The sequence below is a fragment of the Siniperca chuatsi genome, linkage group LG10, assembly GCF_020085105.1.
Source record: "Siniperca chuatsi isolate FFG_IHB_CAS linkage group LG10, ASM2008510v1, whole genome shotgun sequence".
Taxonomy (NCBI): Eukaryota; Metazoa; Chordata; class Actinopteri; order Centrarchiformes; family Sinipercidae; genus Siniperca; species Siniperca chuatsi.
Genome location: NC_058051.1, coordinates 3,285,870 through 3,297,617, shown reverse-complemented (window position 1 = coordinate 3,297,617; position 11,748 = coordinate 3,285,870). Strand labels below are relative to the sequence as shown.

The 11,748-nt window shown below is 39.1% G+C and overlaps 2 protein-coding genes across 4 annotated transcripts; one reads left to right on the top strand and one right to left on the bottom strand.

Annotated features, from left to right (window-relative positions):
- Window positions 1–139: 139 nt before the first annotated feature.
- On the bottom strand, window positions 140–1,033 carry taf13 (TATA-box binding protein associated factor 13). Of its 2 annotated transcripts, none has more exons than XM_044210603.1 (2): window positions 900–1,033; window positions 140–760 (listed from the first exon to the last, which is right to left on the bottom strand). In XM_044210603.1, exon 2 carries the CDS (start codon window positions 754–756, stop codon window positions 382–384), a length of 375 nt encoding a protein of 124 aa, XP_044066538.1. In that variant the 5' UTR covers window positions 757–760; window positions 900–1,033; the 3' UTR covers window positions 140–381. The 2 variants fall into 2 exon arrangements, with proteins under 2 accessions (XP_044066538.1, XP_044066539.1); XM_044210604.1 differs by having other exon boundaries at window positions 140–757.
- An 867-nt stretch (window positions 1,034–1,900) lies between these two features.
- Window positions 1,901–11,526, top strand: slc35c2 (solute carrier family 35 member C2). Of its 2 annotated transcripts, XM_044210599.1 has the most exons (9): window positions 2,296–2,434; window positions 3,016–3,166; window positions 3,723–3,786; window positions 3,922–3,994; window positions 5,928–6,096; window positions 6,692–6,775; window positions 8,072–8,247; window positions 8,658–8,787; window positions 9,544–11,526. In XM_044210599.1, exons 1-9 carry the CDS (start codon window positions 2,324–2,326, stop codon window positions 9,687–9,689), a joined length of 1,104 nt encoding a protein of 367 aa, XP_044066534.1. In that variant the 5' UTR covers window positions 2,296–2,323; the 3' UTR covers window positions 9,690–11,526. The 2 variants fall into 2 exon arrangements, with proteins under 2 accessions (XP_044066535.1, XP_044066534.1); XM_044210600.1 differs by lacking the exon at window positions 3,016–3,166 and having other exon boundaries at window positions 1,901–2,434.
- Window positions 11,527–11,748: the final 222 nt, after the last annotated feature.

The window sequence follows — 11,748 nt, the reverse complement described above, 5'->3', positions numbered from 1 at the left end:
CATCTACAGTGTGATACTGCCATTTTGAAGGCGCAGTTGATTTGTGCTTGTTGTGTTGAGCCATAAATGCCACTGTCGAGATCAAAGCAGTAGTCTCTTCTGGTACTCAAATTAACATTAATGACCGGGCATATTAAAATAATGTGTACGTTACTTTATTTAAAACAGTCCCAGACAGCATGACATCAGGTATCTGTATAACACTGACATTGCTCATCACTGTCATACCACCATATAAAATTATCTACATCACATGTCACAAAAAAAAAACCCTGACTATGGACAGCAAGTCAAAGAACAGTCGGCGGAAGAACAATTCAATTGAACAGCAATTAAAAAAGATGTCAAATTAGATTTAGGTCAAAGAGTGTCATGGTCAGGTTATGAGCCATAATTAGCTTCGTCGAAGGCCTTCCGTGCCCTCTTCAGCTCTTCGTTCATGGTCAGCAGGTCTTTGACTCTGGCGAACTTCCTGGGGTCCTTGCGAATTAGGAAAACGATGTCCTCCACCTGGACGCGGCCCTGGCGTCCGATAGACATAGCTTTGTGGGTCATTTCCGTGATAAACTCGATCACCAGGTCCTCCAGAATATCCACAGACTCCGTGTACGGGTTCTGGTCGTCTCCAAATCCATACATCATACACCGGAGCTCCTTGGAGAAGAGCCTCTTTCTCTTCCCGTGGCCGACATCTACTCCGCCTGATCCGTCCTCCGCCTCCTCGTCGAAGCCGGTCTCGTCCTCCTCATCCGCCATTCTGCTGAAAACACAAACGATAGATTGGTTTAACTCGCGAGCCTTGCACGCACCTTACCGACGAGCAGTAACTTATACATTACATCAATTTTGTTATAATGTTAAGTTAAACCCAACACGTAATTTCGAGTAAAAAGCGTTACCTTGTTGCTGAGCGTAGGATCACAACAGTCTGTGGTCTCTCTTATTGACTTCCGCCTGTTTCCTCGACTGTGGAAGTGATTTGAGCAGGAGAAGAAGTTTCCTATAGAAAATACTGCCCCTGGCGGTGGTTATCCTTCAAACGAATAATAACCCGCATAACGTTATACCATAAAGTTTGCACACGTTGCTCAGCCATACAGTCAACATGACTGACGGTAGGTTTCTTTAATAATACATTTTCTCTGCCGTTTTGTTTGCTGCTGGCAAAGGCCAAACTCTATTTAAAAAGAGGACACTTTAAAAGAGCCGTGTCTGTGTGGATCACCGCCTAGCTACACTGTAATTTGCTAGCTAAGTCTACGTGTGTATAAACTTGATTAACCCACATTTTCATTTTATTTTGTTGCGCTTTGTGCGTTTTAGTTTAGTGAAAAACTCTATCGGGGCGGTAGCGAGCACTGACAACCAAAACAGCAAAGTCAAAATGTATTAAATCATACTACTTCTTGGCGGGCTGTGTTGATGCCGAATTAAAGAATGGTTCCCACTGATTCAAGCAAGGTCTTCGGTCATAGTGCGTGTGACTTCTAGATGGGAAATAAACACGGCCGCTGTTAATGGAGAGATTGATCAGTGCAGTTCAGTATGAGAGTGTCGCCATAACACATGACACGTACTAGAGGAACTAGCGACTGAGCACAGTGCGTGTACTCTGTCACTAGTTGCAGCAGCAGGCGAGTGATGATGTTGACGGAGCTTACTTTCAGCTTATTTATTTTTGTATGGATTTAGCTAATGAACCTATATCAACAGTACAATACCGGTTTACATAGCAGGCTAATGTAAACTAATGGGCTAACATTATAAGCTAAGTTAACCCAAAGAACAATTGGACCTGTCAAACTTAGCCAAACAACCGTTTGATGAGTGCCGCCGTCACCTTAGCTACTGGTGAGTTCATCAACTAACTAATATTAGCCGAGGCTGTCTAATTAATAACAGGAAACTGACTCACTTCCTGTTTAATAATCTGTTGGCTTGCTGTGTTAACGTTAGCTATCTTAATAGTGGCTTAACCGCTTGTTAGCTGACGTGGTTTAACGGCTAGCTATTGTGGTTGTCAAACTTGGCTCTAGGTCAACACTGATGTTGCCATTAAGCTAACATTGCAGCAGGCTTATTTATAACTCTGATAACTAACTGTGTAGCCACTTGCTCCGCTGTAACCTTACTGTACACAAGCGAAACCAAACCCCAGCCTTGTTTCTCTCTCCCCACCTTACCCTGCCTCCTCTTCCACACGCTGTGTCGCCCTCTCTTGAAGCAGTCCGCTATGGGTGTTAGGAGGGGGTGCGGATTCAGTTTGGAGATGCCTTTTCTACAGTAGCTGTCTTTTCTGGACAGCTGATCCTGGCAGCCCTGTATGGCGTGCCCTGTCCAGTTCCTATGCCGGGGGATTCGTACTGTTGGATTAGTTCTCCTTTACTATGTCTTCTCTATAGGCATCACCTTCTACAACAAATGGATGATGAAGGTAAGTGAAGGAGTTTTCCAGCAATAAGACTGTTCCTCTACACAGGAAACATGCATAGTTTCATTTGGGATGATTAATGAAAATCATCAAAGCTGAATTTCTTCTGTTGTTGTCTTGCGCCCTGGGTTAACCTATATAGTGTTTCTCTCTTGGAGGATGTTATATATATATATTTATTTATATATATATAGATAGATATATACCACATATTATAAAACTGCAGGTCTGCTGCAACTCTCAGTTCTTTTAAATAGAGGCTGAATACTTTTCTGTTTACCACTGCCTTTTTATTAAATCATATGATTCATTTCTTGCACTGTAACTTTTACTCTCCTGTTTTACTCTTTAATTGTATTTAAGTGTATTTTTACCCTATGAGTTTTTACCCTATAAGTGTATTATTGCCCTATGTTGCTTTTATGTTTTATGTAAAGCGCTTTGAATTGCCTTGTTGTTGAAATGTGCTACACAAATAAACTTGCCTTGCCTCAAGTAGGTCATCTGCCCAGTGTCTCACTGGGACACTGAACGATCTACCTCCACTAGGCCATGCTAGATGACCCTTACCGTTTCTCTCTCAGGGCTTCCACTATCCCCTCTTCATGACGTTAGTTCACCTCACCATCATCTTCTGCCTGTCGGCTCTGACGCGACGGGCCATGCAGTGCTGGACAGGGAAACCCCGCATCATTCTGAGCTGGAGAGTTTATCTCCTTAAAGTGGCTCCCACAGGTGACATTTTAGTGGAGACTTGAGAGTTTTACCTAATTGTTCAGAAGGCAGCACAAAGTATTCAGAGAACAGAGAATTAGAAAAGGGGCTGATGGTCAGCTCTTATCATGTTCACTTACTGACTAAGCTTTCAGTAAAGAATACTGTGGCATACTACTGACTAAAGTCCATATTGATACCAGCATTACATCACACCTGAGGGGATAGTTGAAGATTCTAATAAACCAATACAGCAATTAACCAACACAAATGAGCAGATTTGCTTTATATATTAAAGATAATGTTTTTTCATTTTTATGAAATTACCCATTTTCAGTTTTGTCTTTTTTAATCTGTAACATGCACATCAAAATATCCCATACAGTTCTCCAGCTTAAAGCCTAAAATTAGTAGGTTTCACTGTTATTCGGTTAAATGTAAAATATTACAAAGCATCTGTTTTCACCTTTGGTATACTACCTTCTTATTCACAATTGATAGTTGCAACATAGCGATGCAAGAACATAATTTATTGCAAGTTGTTTGTCTTCTAAAAGTCCTAAATTCTATTACCCAGCCTTGGCAACAGCACTGGATATAGGACTTTCCAACTGGAGCTTCCTCTTCATCACCATTAGCTTGTAAGTTTGTGGCTTGGGCTTTTTTTTAATTGAAGATACTACTTCAATATGAGCTGACTAACTTCACGTTATCAGTATTGCATTTACCCAGTTATTGTTCCATCCTATTGTGTGGCTCTTATTTTGTCATTCAAGGTACACCATGACCAAGTCTTCAGCAGTGCTCTTTATCCTCTTTTTCTCCCTGCTCTTTAAACTAGAGGAACCGGTGAGTGATCATTTTTGTTCAACTTCAAACATTTGTGGAAATCATGTGTTGACCACACAAGGCGCAAACTACCCCAAGAAAGAAACAATTCTATCATCGCTGAAGGATATTATTGTTTCTGCCTGATTTATGTTCACTTGTCATACTGACAGCATTAGAGAATGAAGGTCGGTTAGCATACAGACTCTATGTGCATGCAAGAGGAAATGCTTTTGTTTTTTGCTTTGCTTTCTGGATTTTACAGTCATACAAAAAAGGAACAGAATGTTCAGCAACTTTGAGGAAGTGCATGGTGATACAGTGAGTGAGTGGTCAGACAGCGTGCTAATACCTTGTTCTCACTGTGGTCAGTAAAATTAATTTTACCTTCACTCACGCTTAATTAAAACTGAGCACAAATAGGTACTGTACATTAATTAACAGCTTGCCCTTTTACTGGAAAGCATCTCAGGTCATTAGATAGTCTTTTCCATCTGTGAGTACACTTACAGGTAAAAGAGATTCAAGTAGTGGTATAGTGGGGGAGCTCATCTAGCAGTGATGAACTCCACTTCAACAGCTAGTTGCCACACTTACCGCAAACACTGGATTACATCACCACCCAGCTTTAAAGACCCACTGGGACCCTAGTTTAATAGACCCTACTACTGCCCTGATTTAAATCATTACATTTTTCAGTGGCGATCAATGTAAGATGTGCAGCTTTTGTCACAAATCTCCTGGCAACCACAACTAATGCCAGCATGTTTTTTCAGTGGAGAGAGCTGTTCTTAAATAATGGCTGGCTTAACAACAAAAGTAAAGATACTTGAAAGAGATTCTTATGTTGGGTGTGAAGGTCGGTTCAGTAATTTTCTTAAGTAAGAATGTAGAATCTATAAGATCCTTCCCTTTCAAGAGCCAGCGTACAGCTGAAATAGTGATATGTTTGTTCCTTCTGCAGTCTGTAATTTTGAGTGATGTGCTCAATGTAATTCCACACAGGTGACATATAATAGCGTAGTTGTCTTGTGTGTAGAATGTGTACACAAAGTTTAATTAAAATTATTTTGAGTATGGTTTAGTATAATTTTGAGTATAAAACATTTTTAGCCATGAATGGAATAGCAATGTCAGTAGGTCACCTACTCTGATCGAGACTGAAATATCTCTACAACAATAGGATGGATTGCCATGAAATTTTTTACACACATTCATGGTCTCCAGAGCATGCCGACATTAGCATTTAGCTCAAACCAGTGCTAAGTACAGCCTCACAGAGCTGCTAGCGTGGCTGTAAACTCTTAGTGTACTCTAAACAAAATTCTTTCATTACTTCTTCTGGATATTTAAAATATTTTCATATCATTTGAATTTCAGTGTCTCGATGCATGAATTTAACCTAAAAAGGAACATTATCAGGACTTGGAAACATATTTGGGGTGTTGTATATGTGGGTTGTGTAGTCTAGCTAACTAGCTATCATTTACATACTGTACTATAGCTATTGTATTAATGCTAGATAGATAAAAGCAAGCAGCAAAGCTATGGACAGCTAATACAAGCTAAACTGATCACATTATTAGTGGCAAATTCAGTTCCCAGTATTTGTGGTAGCCACAAATAATATCACTATTTAGTATTTCTTCAACCTCTATTTGATCACAAAATGCTGCAGGATTGTCCTGGCAATATGAAATATAATTAATGCAGAGAAACATTTTCCCTGTACAGAATTATTGTCATAGTAAGTGACAGATCAGAAAGTGCTGGGGACTAATGATGCATTTTGTCATATCCTCTGCTTTTTCCACTTAGTATACGGTCAGTCTTTATTTCTATTGATCATTGTCCTCCTTTTTTATCTTCTTCACTTTATTTCCATTTTTTCGTTTCTTTTCAATTCTTTTCTCTTGCTGTTTCTCACCGTCTCTCTTCTGTCCCTTTCGACCAGAACCCATTCCTGATCCTGGTGGTCCTGCTGATCGCCAGTGGTCTGTTTATGTTTACATTTGAGTCGACCCAGTTCAACCTGGAGGGCTTCATCATGGTGCTGCTGGCGTCCTTCATAGGGGGGATTCGCTGGACCCTCACTCAGGTCCTCATGCAGAAAGCAGAGCTGGGTCAGTGTTGAGTCACTGTCGAATTGTAAATGATGAATATACTGTGTGGAGCAGTCCTGTTATAGTTGCTTTGCTTGTGGGCATTTTAGCCACAGAAACACCTAAATTCAAATCTGACTTGAATTCGGCTTCCCCACACCTGCGGCAGTCCCCCCTTTAATGAATTGAGATAGGTAAATAGATGAACAAATGACTTCTTGTGAAACATGTGAAAGAGGCGGTTCTGAATATTAATTATTAAAATAAATAATAAATAATGTGAAACAGCATTTTAGCTTTTCAGTAAACACCAGTTTCCAGATATTTTACGATACGCTTGGCAATCCTCTCATCTTGAATGAATTGATAGATAATTCGATAAGTTTCCTGTGGAACATTTTGAAAGAGGCTCTACAGAATACAAATAAAAAAATTATAAATACGTTGTTTAATATCACCACCAATAGGCAGTTCTGGCAGAAAGAGAAGAATCAGACAAGAATTAAAATATAACCTCTCAATGAGAAATGGATTTTAAAAAGTTGAAACTTATGCAAGCTTATTACCACATTTTCTTTCGCTGCAAACTTCTTTTTCATGTTGTACTTTCCTCCAGGCCTTCAGAACCCAATAGACGCCATGTACCACCTACAACCTCTCATGTCCGTTGGCCTCCTTCCCCTCTTCCTGTTTAATGAAGGTGAGTAATCTTAAGCTGTGGTTTGTTATCCTCACTCTTGTCACTAAAGTAAACTAAACTCTATAGCCCTAACGATGCTATTTCAGGTTTTTTTCAATGAAAGATTTCATAGACTCCTCTGTTCAGATCAATGGTCATTTTCCTCAAAAAACTGATTAAGTGTCAACATAGGATCTGTCCCAATACCCACACCTTAGTTATTTGCAAATAATCAAGTGCCTTCTTGTGTGATGGATTTCTGGTAATTGCCAATTTTGCTTAAGTGCCCGTTAACGTGACAGTGAGCAGCTGTAACAAAAGAGTTTCCCCTCGGGGATCAATAAAGTATTTCTGATTCTGAAGATTGCAGGATGTGAAGGTTTATCACAGCTCACTAGGACACGCTTGATCAATAAGGCTATTCCGTGACACTGAAGTTAAGGGAGGGAAAAAATAAATAAATAAATAATAAAATAAATAAATATATATATATATATATATATATATATATATTTAGTATTTCAGATGAAGGCAGATGAAGAGAAAGTAGATAAATTATATATGCATTTAAACTATCAATCTACTTTCTCTTCTGCATGTTTTTTGGCTAAATAAAAATAGCATTTAAGCTGTACATTTAGTTACAGTTACTCTTATATTAATCTAGCACTTAAGAAGTTATGAAATAAATATAAGAGAAATTCTATGTAAACCTCTAGTGTATTGTTAATGTACTAACCCTATTTTAAAATCGTGTTTAGTTTCCTTGATAGAGTCTTTACTACAAGGAGCTTTGTGCTTTACTGTCTTGTCTCTGATTTTTAGGAGAATATTAACTGTAAATAAAAAAATAGATTGCTTTTTAAATCCAGAAAACAGAGGAGGTGGAGTACTTTTTCAGCCCTGAGTAACATCTGCAGGTATTTCTTTTCAGACCCTACACCAATAAGGTAGTGCAGCCTGTATGTAGCCTGAGAGATGAAATCCATGTTCATAGTCAGAGTGAGGACAGTTCCAGATATGTAGGATAGTCCCATTATAGTCGGACTACCAAAAGGGAATTTTAACCATATGAACACCTTAATCGATCTCTATATTTATCGGAGTTTCTCTGCACTTTGTGACACACGGCAATCAAATTGCTTGACATTGCATGCCAGCGATCTAACATTGGTAACATGCTTCACTCTGTCTTTTCCAATGTACAGTCACCTACAAATGCTGTTAGACTAGAAAATCCTGGAATATGAATGGACAGGTCCTATAATCAATCCATGGAAACATCATTGTAGATTCTCCTCTCTGTCTGGTTTCCAGGGCTGAGCCTCAGTACCTCAGAAAAGTTATTCCGGGTGACGGAGCTCTCACCTCTCCTGTATTCACTCTTCACACTAAGTATCGGCGGGGCACTGGCCTATGGTTTAGGCTTCTCAGAGTTCCTGCTAGTCTCCCGAACCTCCAGCCTCACATTATCCATATCAGGGATCTTTAAGGTACTTTTTAATTCTGTGTGTAGTATGACTTTCTTTTTGAATCAGAATCAGTCAGAATAATCCAACAAAGCTAGAGAGCTGTGTTGGCTTTTGGTGCTTATGGGGGGCTACGAATCCAATATACATTTTTTTAAACTATACTAGAATTTTATCACTGAAAATTTAGAAACTCTCTAAGTTTCTGGGACAGCTTTAATCTAATTGGACATGCTTTGAAAGGTCAGCATCTCTGCTATTGCTAAGGATCTGACCACACAAAGTTTTTCATCTATCCAACCACTTTTGTTTTCTGCTGCATATAGAGCATCACGTCTTTGTAAAGCTTCATGAGGCTGCAGTGTTCTGGTCTTGTTCAGACATATCTAATAAACCCTTTCTTTCATTCCTTTTAATGCCTTGTTTTTCTGTAGGAGGTGTGTACTCTGCTTTTGGCAGCAGCTCTGATGGGAGACAAAATGACTATGCTTAATTGGCTGGGATTTGCTGTGTGTCTGTGTGGCATTTCATTGCATGTGGGACTCAAGACATATTACTCCAAAAGTAAGTGTTAATTTTATTGTTATTGTTCATTATACTGTTAAAATTTGTATTGGAAATAACATAATAATATCATAATAAATAAAGAGTCAATCAAATATTTACAAACCCCCATCAAGAGATGTTTAATGACGTGTAGAATATTCTCTGTATAATAATATCTTGAAACTGATGTTTTCTCCCTCATTGAAAAATCCAGGATCTAGAATATGCAAATATTTTTCATTTCAAAAGTAGACACTACTTTACTGAAAAGTCCATTCTCAGGCTTCAAGTTTCCACATTCAACTTGCGTGAGTTGAATACTGGCCCATGATTGGCTTCCAAACTGTTGTGATGTCAGGAAATCCTGCCTGTACATACACGTTAAAAAGGAGCTGAAATGTCACTAGAGCACCAGCATCTCAGACCCAGACTCCATTGAGAAAAACAGTAATTTTCCTCGCAGATCATCGTAAGTGGGGGTAACATCATTCTCTGCTCAGGACGCCATTACTCCACTATATCTTTACATAGCAAATAGTTGTTGGCTGCTATATTAATGTTGAAAATCTCGTATACAGAACCTTTAAAATCAGATTTAAGGTGAACGGGGAAACTCTACACCTCGTCTTTATGTCAAACTCTGCACATACTGTACGTCATTCTGCACAATGAGGCTCAAACATCCAAGTCAAGTCACAATAAGCAAAATGTTTAAGTGGAGGGGGACTTTAAGAAGTGATTTGACAATGTCAATTTTGTGATATTTTCCATCAGATAAGGCCCCGTCTTTAAGACAGCTCAACAGTAAGAGCCCAGAGCTTGAGTTGCCATTACTGCGGAATAACGGAGACGAAAGAGAGGATTCGGCTGCTGATGAATACAACGAAGAAGATGAGGAACAAGAAATCACTCTGCACTGACATCACAGGATATGAGTCTCAAATCTGGTTAACTGTACACAGCACGTATGCTGCCATCTGATGAGGGGCTTCACGCAGCCTAAAGCTGCCGACACAAGAATAACCTGCCGAATTGTTGACTGACAACAGTGGCAGCTCTCTCCATGCCTTTTATGCTCCAGGCCACCAATCGCTGACTGCAGCTGCAAGGCAGGGGAGGGCAATACCCGCAGAGACACAGGAGAACACAGACAGAAACACCCACTATACTACAGCACGTAACACACAAAAAGAGGGAACGTCCTCTTTAGCTCTGTTCTTCCACCGATCATGTCTTCAGGCCAGGCCAGGGCCTCATTATCAGCTGTACATTAACTGTGGACTTGACACAAGTTATGATCTTTTGCCTTAGGGGAGCTTCAAAAATACAGCTAATACATCCACGTGTCAACAAAGTATGATGTATGGAGAGTGTTACAGCTTTAAAGGGATACTTTGACACCTTGAATCACTGTGGGTCATTTTTCTTTGCCAGATACATGTCACACTGTGGGATTGTCTTCTTGCTTTGTTATATATATACACCTATAAACATATGTGTATATATAATATTAATAGCATTATGTGAAGGTCCCGTCAGAATAAGCTGTTAAGAAACAGGACAAATGTCGAAACTATTTAATGAGGAAACAAGTGGTTTAGGAAAAATCTACTGGAAGTTGAGTGTCCCGTATCCCGGTAATGCAGAGTGGGAGCAGTGGTACCCTAACTTCAGATTACATTATTTCTTTCCCTTATGAATGTAGCCTGGTTCCCAAGAAAAGAACATCCTTAAGTTATTTTGTGTGAAAACGAGAATAATAGTAGATGTATAATATAGTTCCTCAGATTCCGATTTTTGCAGACGGCTTTGCTGTGCTTCTGTGTGTGGGCTGAGTTATCCAAGCTAACAATACAATTTAATACAAATAGATGAGGTCGTTAAGGTCTGTCTGCAACGGACGATTGTTATCGCTGTCAATAAATCTGCAGGTTATTTTCTTGATTAATCGAATAATTGTTTGGTCTAAAAAATGTCAGAAAAAAAAATGCCCATCACAATTTCCTAAACCCTAAGGTTACGTCTTCAAATTGCGTGTTTTGTCCAACCAACAGATATTCAGGTACTATCACATAAGACAAAGGAAGCAGCAAATCCTCACGTTTCAGAAGCTTTTGAGAAACTTGGGAATGTTTTTGCTTTTAAAAATGACAAATGATAAACTGATTATCAAATTAGTTGCTGACTAATTTACTGTTGATCGACTAATTAATGAATTGACTAACTGCTTGAGCCTTAGAAGTCTGCTCTATGTTACATTAAATTCGAGGCCTCAAATGTGACACTGAAAAAATAACTATGATATCGAGCCACGTGAGTCAGACCGCTGAATAAGAAGAGTACTGCACCATTATAAAGGTCAGAATGGTGGCAGAAAGGCCGTCTGAACGTGATTTTATGGTCGTTTTTACTTCAAAGGCTCTGCTAACTGGAAAAAAGCATTTAAATCAAGTAATGAGCTGCAGTGGTGGAGACTATTTATTGAATCTAAAAGGAAAGGTCTCCATCCATCCCAGTCATTACTTGAAGAGATGTGAAATGACTGTACCGTAATGTGCCTTGTTAACATCACAACAGTCAAGCAGACTACTTTAAAGAGCTATTTTCAAATTGAATCAGTAATTATGTAGTTGAAGTACTTGAGTTGATAGCCATGTAAGAAGTCATCTTTTTTTAACGTTATTTGTCATGATTTTCTGTAAAATGCAGCATTGTTGCAATACATTGCAAAATAAAGTGAAACATGTGTGATACTAATCTGTGTAGCACGCTTTAAAATGGCATATCTGTCTCCTTCCTATTTATCAACTCTGATTTTATTGCATCAGTTTGGTCACAGTAATGAAGTTTATTTACAGGTAATCTGATTAACTTCTGCAGGGAGCACAAGTCTCTTGAAGTCTGGTTCTAAGTCCTCCTACATTTCTGCCTGGAAAGAGTACTTTCAGGGGCACTAAAATCTGTATACTCTTACTGCCT